The sequence below is a fragment of the Ylistrum balloti genome, unplaced genomic scaffold, assembly GCF_031769215.1.
Source record: "Ylistrum balloti isolate Yb309-2 unplaced genomic scaffold, AGI_CSIRO_Ybal_v1 Utg370870, whole genome shotgun sequence".
In the NCBI taxonomy this organism is placed as follows: domain Eukaryota; kingdom Metazoa; phylum Mollusca; class Bivalvia; order Pectinida; family Pectinidae; genus Ylistrum; species Ylistrum balloti.
The window spans coordinates 30,979-42,525 of record NW_026782497.1 but is presented as its reverse complement, the minus strand read 5'-3'; the positions used below and the strand labels follow the sequence as shown (position 1 = coordinate 42,525).

Here is an 11,547-nt window from a genome sequence, read left to right as displayed (position 1 = left end):
CGCACGACCGTATGATTTGTGATAGGAACAATTATGATATTTTTGCCCATTTCGAAATGGTCTTGCAGAGAATCTTAGATGCTTTTTACAATAAATCAGTGTTGAATAAACAATAAGATGTTGTTATTTTTACAGAATCAGGGTGAATGCCTGTATATTTAATTCGCAGTGCTTGACCAATTTGGGTACAGTATCGATATTTGGTATCGTCACTTTATTGTAAAAACTTAATATGCCCTCACAGTATATACCTTTTCACTTTATTGCAACACTCTATATAGTATTAAAACTCCCGAAGTAGACTTATAATAATTTGTTTTCTCCCATTTGATTTCCTCGAGCTTCTCCTCTTCTTTTAATAGCTTGATGGTGGCTTTGAATTTATCCAAGTATTTCGGATCACTAAAGAAGCTTCCCTTGCCTTCTGTTCGGGTAATGACACAAATAAGCCCACCTGCAATAAGAGGTTCTAGTCATTTTCTCTCCACAGTAGAAATCTTTCAGAAATGATAAATTTACTAAAGCTGTTTAGCATGGGTATACTATAAACCGAATAGATCGTCTCTTTTTCGATATCAATCATTTAAGATGATCAACAAATTATTCAATCGAAATATCAAAACCTGGAGGACTTCATATATACATATATTCGCATGGCTATAAAAAGGTACCATGAAAATTTCCTGATAAAACTTTGTCGTATACCTTGCAGGCATCCATTTGTGTTTTCGGCCGTAAGCGACCAAGCGATGGACATCTTTATACCGAACAAATCTCATTAGACGTTTAACTTTTATATCAAGTAATATGTTGATGTTTGATGACGTTCATGAGAGACAGTTAAAGTCAAATTTTTTTCTAGACTATTGTTTTCGAACACATCGTTTTGTATGTTTATTTTGCTATCGACTGTATATAGTTTAGATGGCTAAAACATTCCTTTATATTCTACTTGGTTGTCAATATGTTTTTCTTAGACCATCCTCGGCTTGACAAAATGTTTTTGACTACACCCACCAAGTCTGACAATATGACTTGATATAGACCCGGATTTCCATTATGGTTTTGACTGAGTTTTTGAATTGGCAATATCCTATTTCTAGACAGTATGTTTTGATCTGATCATATTCGGTTTGACAAATGTTTGACATATGTTTGACAAGACTTCCCCGATTTGACAATTTGTTTTGTTTTGTTTTGCTTTTTCGTGAGGTCCTACCCGGATGGAATATTTGTATTTGACAAGAACATCTCCGGTTTTTCCAGACGTTTTTGGCCAGACCAGTCCCGACTTGACATTTGTTTGTTTTACAGTGCCCTGATTGACATTCTTTTTCATTGGACAAAACCTTGCTTGAAAATGTTTTTGACTACACCATTTTCGACGTGACAATATCATTTTGAGTAGACTATATCCGTCTTCACAATATATCTTTGAATAGATAGTATCTGGCTTGGCAATATATATTTTTGATAAACCATACTTGATTTGATATTATTTTTGACTATTGCCATAACTAAACCATAGGCGGTTTGACAATGTGTTTTGACTAGACTATACCCGACAATATAATTCAGCTAAACCATACCTGGCTTGACAATACGTGCGGCTTCAATGAAACAGTCAGGTGGAAGATGTCCAGGAAATAATGAACCGGCAGAAACGATGACGTCATAACTGTCTGGAAATCATGAGTAAAAAAACAAACACAAATATATGTGAACCTTTCAAAAGGAAATGAACACGATTGGATAATTATGGATCAGTGAAACAAACTGAGGGATATTCTTTTATAAGTTTGGATGGGTTGGACATATATATTGTATATATAATGTGTGTCCGTACACTAAGGCTGTTCACGTGTGGTTCTTTGTGAACAAAACACTTAAAATTACGAATATATCTAAATATTCAGTGTGTATATGATTTATCTACCAGTGCCCAACCTATATATATAGCTTAATTAGGAACTGTACTTTGTTGTATTCTTCTATATTTAGAAAATAAATAAGTCCTAAATCAGAATTATTTACAAATCATTTCTAAATTTATATCAGTCACGATGGAATCGTACATTTGTGCGATAGAACCGGATAAACTGCGCACAAATGTGCGACAGCTTATTTCGTCCAATTTTCCTATCGTGGTGACATCATGCGCACATTGTGCAGACATAGTGCAGTCATCGAGCGCACATCGTGTAACGTTGTGCGACCACACTCATAGCGCACATTTTTTCTGATTGTAATCAATCATTCTATGAAAATTGCGTAAATATTCATTGAACAATGAGTAGTCAAACTAAGAAATAATTCATGTAGATTGGTATATCTATGTACGAATTGGTCTATCATTTGTAATTCGTTGGTTGATAATGACAACAACAACACACACAAAAGAAATAACACTATTTTAAAGTAGCCCTTGATTTTTTATCAATGGAGTGAAGAGGATGTGAAGGAAACCTGTAAGAAATGCTTGTGAAGCTGAACTCGCTTGCTGTGAAGGATCCTTTCTTCAGATTTGAATTTTGACATCCAAACAATCTCTCGGATATAGTTAATCACCTGTATGTCAAACCTAATGAATAAACAGACACAAGTTTATAATAGACAAATTCGTATCACCAGCACAACTTTGATAGAAAGTATGAATACCTTTCTCAAGGCCAGGTGTCGGTTCAGCCGTGAAATATTTACAAATCAGATTTCTATACACGTTTGAACCGCGTGCTGCATCCAGCATACGCTGGGACGGATCTAGTCCATCTAAGATACTGAATCCAAGTTTTTGTAACTGAAATGATATATATATGATAATAAATTCCGAAAATGAGTGACGGTTATGTTTAATTAATGAAAACAATGGTTGTGATCTGACATCAATTTTGTCGAAAAGAAATAACTGGAGTATTTATGGGAAACTATTGAACCTAAATGTGATTTATGTGTGTAGCTTGTCTGATTTCTAACAAAAAATAATCGGAATTTATATAAAGCTGTTTTCCGCGTCTTTGATCTTCGAATAAGGAAATAGACATGGTATTTCAGGTTAGAAAATGTGCTGAACAACTGCTCCAAAAACACCTTAATGAATAAAAGAAATATTATAATCCGATTTCAGTTTTACATACCCTTAAATATCATGGTTAAGCTGAATATATTGTAAAAATTAAGGAGTATTGAAAAATCTAGAATTCTATACAATGCTATACTGCAACCCCATACAAGTCAATTAGCATACAATGATATTATTTTGAAGCATCTGATATGTTAAAATTAATTGAAGCGTATCACATGACGATTAGATATCCTAGCATATCGATTCAATTGCTATTGAAGAAGCATCATGTATGATAAAACTTAAATGATATCATCTCCCGTTACCCTAATCCTTCCAAACCTCCTGTACTTGTCTCAGGGATTTCGTTTTTGAATTAATCTTATGTTGCCTTGTCGATATTTTTTCATTTGCGGTTAATAGCATGAATACCAAATAATACAACAAATAAAGAAAAATAAAGAGATGAAAATTTGTACTAACAGATTCCGCTCTGATATAGTAAAATGTACATATGTAAGTCAGCCGATATCACAGGGTAAACATTCTTTACCATAAAATAAATTAGAGATAGGAAATACATTTTCCTGTACTAAGGTGAAAGCCTAAGACCTAATTAAGGTATTTCGCTAATATCAAAGAATTCGGGATGTTATTCATAACCGATTGCGTTCAGTTCATGACATTGCGTCTATCAGTGTATACTTACCTCAAAGCCCACAATTCCAGTTCCAGTTGCGATGTCTAAAACTTTAACTGTCCTTCCTCCCACTGGGTAAAATGCCGCCAAGGTCTTAGCCAGTATGAGAGGTGCAACGTAATGTATGCCATTGACATCCTGTTAATTAGAATATAAAGAAAACAATATATTTCTCCTTTGAGAATAGCAAGAGCACAAGGGTTATTTAAAGCGACGTATAGAAGTCTTTTGCGGTAAACGAAATGTGGATTACATACATCTATACAACAACAATAACAAGCGATAAACAACAGCTTAGCGTTAAAAGCTACGTTCCCATAAACCCTTCTCATCATTTCACCGAAAAAGGTACAAAAATATCATACCTTAGGTACACGTGTACCTGATCATCATGGATGTTCAACATGTTAACTATTATGCTAGATGTTTAAACCTTATCATATGATTCGCTCCATCCATCGTATACATCCGTCAGTTGGTTTGGTGACTGTTTTGAGACAATCCATGGAAAAGGACAGTCCATACTGGAGAATTCAAAATATCTTTGAACGAAACTGGTGGATATACTGGTAAATATAAACATAAAAATCACTTAATTCGCTTGTGCTTACTTAATTTCACCTTATTGCAGGTCAGTTACAACATGATAAAACATCGTAAATATGAAAAATAAATCATGAAATGACAAGGAAAGCCATAGCCAAAGTTGACTTTGGAGGCACATATTTGAAAATTATGAAAGTTGTGCACTTCCTAGTCTAGTTTTTTTTTTTTTTTTTTTTTTTTGAGAAACTTTAAAATGATCTCCTTATGCAATAACATAGTAGATATTTGTTAACAAGGTGGTATTGTCATTAATTCGTGTCTCATTGACCTACTCGATGACATACTGTATACCACGAAAATTTTTGCCTCCGTTTCATTTGCACCTTTTTCTTCTGTGAACGAATTTTAGATGGGAGCTAAAATCTGTTACACGTGTGTTACCCTTTTATACAACATTCAGATGGCAAAGTGAATGAAATGCACATGTTGCGAATTCATGTAAATGCTACAAGGACAAAAATATCCCGACGATTGTTGACAGGTGGTCTGGAAGATAAATTAGAATTTGATCTTCTGAAGTGTACTGTGTGCGGGTACATTACGTTAATGCCAACAAAGTTGTCTTGTTATAAGTTGATAATTTTTTTTTTTATAAGACAACAAATCCATGTTATTTACGTGTATAAGTCATATACACTGAACGTTATAGTTTAACTATAAAAGCCACACCAATAAGATTATATTTATGCAGAATCTTCAAGACGTTTAAGTTCAAAATACTGAACAAGATGTTGACAAAAACGTTAAACAGTGCGAAGATTTTTTCGATCAATGAACAGAAACTAGTAAATGTAAAATTACCGCTCGACAAAATGAATGGTATTTAGATAAATATTTTAGTTAAACAAAGTTATATCTAAAACATTACCTGATGTTTTAAAAATATCCACAGAACAGAGAATACAGAAACAGGAGACCAGAGGCATATACACTTATTATGCACAGCAGTTACATTAAGCCAGGTTGTACTGTTCTTATAACATGGCTATACATCAGTTAGTAAATCTTTTTTATATAAGTATTTGCATAAAGAAATATTAAACCTATGTGTACAACTTTATTCGATCGATTTTCTCATCATGACGGCTCCAAATTTATATATACTGGTAAATACATGTTATGCCAATTTTAAACATATTGTTGGCGCTCAATGTAACTCTTCTGTAATATCACAAACAAGTTGAAATGATTGAAATGAGGTGACCTAAACTATAAGCTGTCATTTACAATAAAACAATGTTTCGTCACCAAATGAAAATAACCAAACAGGAATGTAGTTATTCAGTATATACTGGAAAATAATAAATTGACACATTGTCGCACCTTATACAGCTTTTCTATGTTGCAATGCAAACTTGAATTTCCGAATGGGCATTATTCGTTTAATGGTGCCTTGTATTTAAATTTCACATTTTTGATATGCGGGTCACTGTCTTGATTATTTTTCCACTTCACTGACCTCGTTACAAAATCTCGTATATCTCATTTTCAAATTCGAGCAGCGAATAATAAATGTTTAGATACCAGATGTTGTGAATATCTGCAAGGTTATTACCAGACAGAGAATCACAAGCCAAATATTTACAATTCCCATCCTCCATCTAAACTGTTGTATAAATAAACAGAAGTGCCTCTGTCTACACATTATACACCTACATCAATCAGGAAATATATTTCTATTGTACTTCAACAAGTAAACAGTTTAATGAAACTGACAACAATTATATCAGGTAGTATAAGGAAATCGCAATATAGAAACGTCAAACAAAGAAATTTCACGGACATGATAGTCGTATATTTTTACTATTCATAGAGATTGGTTTTTTTTTTCGAGCAAGTGCTGTGGCTATTAAGTGAAAAGACATTTATATTCATTTTCGTTATTGTTGGCAAAATATATCAACCAGTAGAAGATTTAAATGTGACGTTTCGATGACTACACTTCTGGTGTTAGGGATAGTATGATCCGTGTGGGTCTGTTTCCTATATACCAATACCAGTGACATCTATTTCTTCCCCAGTTGGTGCATTTGATGATGTGGGTGGTCTCTACGGTCTTGGTCGTGTTAACAGAACGTTGTTTTCTATTAACATTACAATCCTGATCAATAAGTTCCGAAAATTCATTGACTCTGTTCAAAACTATTTCTCTTTGCCATTAAATGATGTCTGCAAATAATTTGCCGATTTGTTTGCCGTATCCTAGAATATTCGACTACGTCGACAGATTAAGCAGATTCACTAAGTATATCAATAAGTATGACAGAAATATCATGCCTTCCCTGTTTCCATGTAGTAAGTCCGTGTAGCCCCTAACAATACATGCATATGCAGAAATCCAGGGCATATCTTGCATTAGATATGCTATACTCATTACGAGGAATTGTGTCTGGGATCTGGTTTGCTTAAAATATGTTATCAATCAAGATGTGTTTTAGACATCAAAAATGTGTATGCTAATTTAACAATTGAAATAGATTGAACATATTGAATTTGTCGTTGTCTGTCATGTCTTTGCATAGTGAAACTGTGAAATACATGTTTATGATGTTCTATTTGTCAATGTCTATCCTTTCAGTTTCCAGATGATTTTGTTCCAATATCGTGATGTAGGAAAATGAAAGAGTATATGATGTTATTGCATCAATAAGACATATGTTGCGACCAACATATTGACACATTAAGGCATACATAAATCATTAACGCTCATTTACACAGAAAAGGAGATAACTTTTATAATATGTTCTCGTTATTATGTAAGTTTCGTGCATATCTACATTCAAAATGTAAATTAATATGTTTCATATAAAATATCAAGATTTATTCATAGATTTATTGTGTGTACTAAACCCTGTTATTGTTTGCCTTAACAATTACACGCTGTAATGTTAGCCAGAATGACTATAATTGATATGTCTGTTTTGATATGATTATCAGTTAAGAACACTATAAAATTCTTTACGTAAGGACAAACAAACGATGTGTCGTCAGTATCTAAACGATTGCTGAAAACAAATCCAAAACATCTTAACGAAGGTATGTCAATGTGAAGGCCAAATGTAAATTATACTAGTGGTTGAATGACCCCAATAAATTTGTGTCCATGTATTATCTTCAAGGTTTAAGATAAAAGGTAATTTGGAGTACGCTGGTGTATTATGACATAGAAACAGATATGTGCATATGTATCTCTCCTAAATTTTCCAGCCTTTTGTTTTATATAATAAACATATACTATGACTTTTCTTCTATCGGATATTAACCACATAACATCAAGCTAAACTGATTCCTAAAGACATACTTCGTAGATTACCGTTTTCTCATACAATATTCCAATATAAACATGTGCTGTTTTCTATTGTACAATAATTGAAAAGAAAAAGAAGTTATGCTAACTTACATTTATCACTCTTTTTGACCCGGACAGAAGCAAGCCGAAAGTCTAGTTTTAGGAGGAAATCGGAGTTCCCGTGGAAAACACAACTGGTCGGTTAGGTAACCCAATACCTTTACACGTCACTGCCGGAAATCGAACCCCTGATGCTTTGGTGAAAGAGTGTTACCACTGCGCCAACCGACTATAAGTCATGATAAATGTATTATTTTATATGCTTTTTCATACATATTATTATAATGCGTCAGTTACGTTGGTCATAAAAAATGTTTATCAGTCAATAAAGATGAGTGGAATCACTCACGCGAACGCGACGCTTGTAAATATATATATATATATATACTGAAAAAGGTATTTATATATTACCAGGGTATTATAAATATTTTTGTGGTATATATGGTCACCATTCATGAGTCGAAGTCCCGATGTTTCGAAGTTTTCTCGACGGTCCCTTGAACTTCGACACATCGAAGTTTTACTGTATACCATGTATACAGTATACAACGAAAGCTTCTATATGATTTTGTTGATTTAGTCCTTATCTGAAGACAATTACTACTTAGGATGTTGTTTGATTGTCCTTACAAAGAGACCATAAAAATTATTGTGATGACAAAATAACAATGGAAGCTGTGGATATTCTTCCGTATCATTAAACAGCGTTGTATCTTTCCAGAAAAGCAACAAGAAACCACAGTCCCTATTCGGCAGCCACATCATTTTTTATGTTACAAAGAATTACGTCATTGGTAGGTAACAGTTGTTGTCGTGACTACAAACACGATCATATCAATCATGTTTTTTTACAAAAGATATAAAAATATCTTAAAAGATAGCGAACATGTAACATGTAAATTTAATTAAGTCAACACCTTGTACAGACATATTAGAGAGATAATGTTCACGACATCAATTGTTATATGTTCAAGAAATGTTCGCTGCTGTTGTTTATAACGTAACGTAAATTAGTCATCAAAGGAAATTTGATAATATGAAATTTTTCATAGCAAGTTGTGAAAAAAAAATAGGGAAAATGTTTGTAACAGCAACAAGTAAGTACGGAACAATTTCTATCGTAAATAAAATGTAAAATACCTGTTATATACAATGTACAATGAAATATCTACAAGGATAGAGATCGGAGCCTGAACATGTAAGATGGGCTTTTAAAACGAATGGAAATGAGAACAAAATATTGATTGTACGAAATTTAGTCGATACGAGCACCCTGTATATAATTAGTTGACTGACGCATCCTTGAAAAAAGAAACGAATCAATCTTTGAAAAAAGGAATCATATGGAGAAGTTTCCTTTTAAAATATCGAAATGAGTATTGTTTTCTGTGTCATTATGCAAAGAAATTTGCACAAAAGACTCTAGTGAATAGAAAATAAATCAAGCAAAAAATAACGAGAAGTAAAATAAAATTAAATCAAATAGAATAAAATAAATCTATAAATTAATTATAGCAGTAAATGAACGTGCAATTCAGGTCAAATTTACAAACATTTAAGCAATTGAGTCCTCAATTCAATTCATTGTGGAAAAAAAGATATTTGTACTACTTTGATAAAGAATAAATTCAAACTTAAAAATTTCTTGTTGGTTAGATACTAATGAAATTTCGTTTTTAACATTATCGAACTTTCTTGCTGTTTTGACACATTGGGATTATTTTATAACAATATAAAATAATATCAATTATACATAATACAAAAAAATAAAACAAAGTATTATGACACATTTTTCCGGAATACGTGATCTTATTCTCCTTGTACTTTCAGGAGTCTCCGTAAATATTCCATCTATTCATTATAAAATTTTCGTTTGATTATGATTGCGTTGACATCTTGGTAATATCTTGATAGTTTCGGACGCAACGCAGACTATGTACGCTCAAGTGGACGAGCAATTGTGTTTATGTGTAAAATGATAAAGAGTTGTCAAAGGAGATTGATGAGGGGTTAGAAACTAAATGAAAACGGACCGGGATAAGTGTCAACATCACCGCAAGATATATAAAAAGACGAGACGATGAACATAGAACATAAAAAATAACATCGTGCTTGCTGTCCCCAAACAGCTATAGCGTCTTTAGTTATGCTTGACATGGAGTTCAGAAGGACATCGACTGTCCGCCGAGAAATGTTTTTCCATTCCACGGTATCTGTGTTGGGCAATTAGCGGAAATTATTTGCTCGATTTTCCTGTCAAATTCATCCCACATGTGTTTCATCGGGGACAAATCAGGTGAATTCCTCCTCAAACCGTAACAGATTCACTGCAAAATTTGTCGTGCTCCAAAACACAACCGTCTGAAAGACGCTCACTTCGACACCAGTACACATGTTGACTGTCATTTGATAGAAATAATGGTAATCGAGATTCATCCGTGACCTTTAACGTCTTTCAGGTAAACGTCTGGACACGTGTGCAGTCAACCATCGCATACGACGTGCTCGACGTTAAGTTGTCAGTATCGAACGGACGTATTGGCGGCGTAGGGGTGGGCGTCTCGCGGTCTATTTCTCACAATGTTTAGGTGGATTTGAGGTTTTCGTTTCCTATAATAATAATAATAATAATAATAATAATATATACTGGACGCAGGCTTATTAAGCCTATATATCCAGATCAGAATTAAAAAGAATTAGCATCCCGTATATGGATCAGTGTGTTATTGTCCAGTTCGTGGTTAAAATACATTCAGTTCGCCCCCAATGTTTATCCAATCGGGATTCGAAAGTTTGGATTGTTGGTGACGTTACAACGGCATTAGGAAGTGAATTCCAGTGGTTAACTACCCGTTCACAGTCTGCTCCTTCTTTTTAATAGTTGAAGACTGTGCCCTCTATGATACCTCGTGAATTTTTTTCTGTCGTTAATCTCCTGTGATCAAGACTAACGAAAGGATCATGACATCGCGACGGTCTGTAATCAACTCTTCCCGTGTCGCTGTGACGTAAAACTAACTGACTTACGTCGATTTGTGAACTCCGAAGTGAGTAGCGACCTGCTGTTGAGAACTACCTCCCATGAGCATTGCGAGAGTCCGTCTTTCATCAAGTTTGGAAAGTTGTGGCACATTTGTAAAAGCCATTATTGATTGCAAATATATTGGCGATCATGCGTCTTGGTGAAACTGAGAAACTGACACTAGTTTGACCATTCAAAGAACGCATACATTTGTACAGTCACGGTACATTGTTAATGTAGGCGAACCGGATATGTATGTGTGTTGGTGTACGTGCGTGCGTGCGTGCGTGTGTGTGTTTTTTTTCTCGAATGACGAAATTTTAACATGTGTTATGCTAAGTATACACAATACCATATACAGTTTTTGTTCTTTCTTGTTTCTCTGTAGTGTACCTTACACATAGAACAGTTATGCAGGACACCAAATACTGAAACACTTCTAGGAACTTGCAAGTAATAAAACCAGTCTGTAATGGTCAATTTATAGAATCAAAACAGAAAGAAAGCGAACAACACAACTGTAATAATTTATTGATAATTACGGGGAAAATCTACATGAAATATATACCTTAATCAACTTGACATATAAATATATATGAGGATATATTGTTAGATTCGTAGTATTAAAAATCCTTTAACAAATTTCAGAGGTCCATATAACGATCGTAAAAATTAAATAAATATGGAAATAAAGAAAAAGAATATAATCCGATGTCATTCTAATCTCTATGATAGTATATTCTTTCAAAGTTGATGTTATTTAGTGTTTTCATGTGAAACTGTCCTTTGGCGAGTACACAAATTCACAC

General features: G+C 33.7%; 1 protein-coding gene across 1 annotated transcript; it reads right to left on the bottom strand.

Moving 5' to 3' along the window:
• Window positions 1-260: 260 nt before the first annotated feature.
• Window positions 261-10,862, bottom strand: LOC132559171 (methyltransferase-like protein 27). Its single transcript, XM_060223784.1, has 6 exons — window positions 10,744-10,862; window positions 4,195-4,327; window positions 3,771-3,899; window positions 2,659-2,797; window positions 1,590-1,682; window positions 261-454 (listed from the first exon to the last, which is right to left on the bottom strand). Exons 1-6 carry the CDS (start codon window positions 10,860-10,862, stop codon window positions 261-263), a joined length of 807 nt encoding a protein of 268 aa, XP_060079767.1.
• Between the last annotated feature and the right edge of the window lie 685 nt (window positions 10,863-11,547).

Bases quoted from the DNA above. Each gene is read 5' to 3' on its own strand.
- LOC132559171 (XM_060223784.1), bottom strand. From the start codon at position 10,862: ATGGCTTTTACAAATGTGCCACAACTTTCCAAACTTGATGAAAGACGG. The intron at 3,900-4,194 runs GTTTAAACATCT...TCTAATTAACAG, and splicing joins GGAGCGAATCATATGATAAG to GATGTCAATGGCATACATTA. The intron at 1,683-2,658 runs GTATTCATACTT...CATGATTTCCAG, and splicing joins GACACCTGGCCTTGAGAAAG to ACAGTTATGACGTCATCGTT.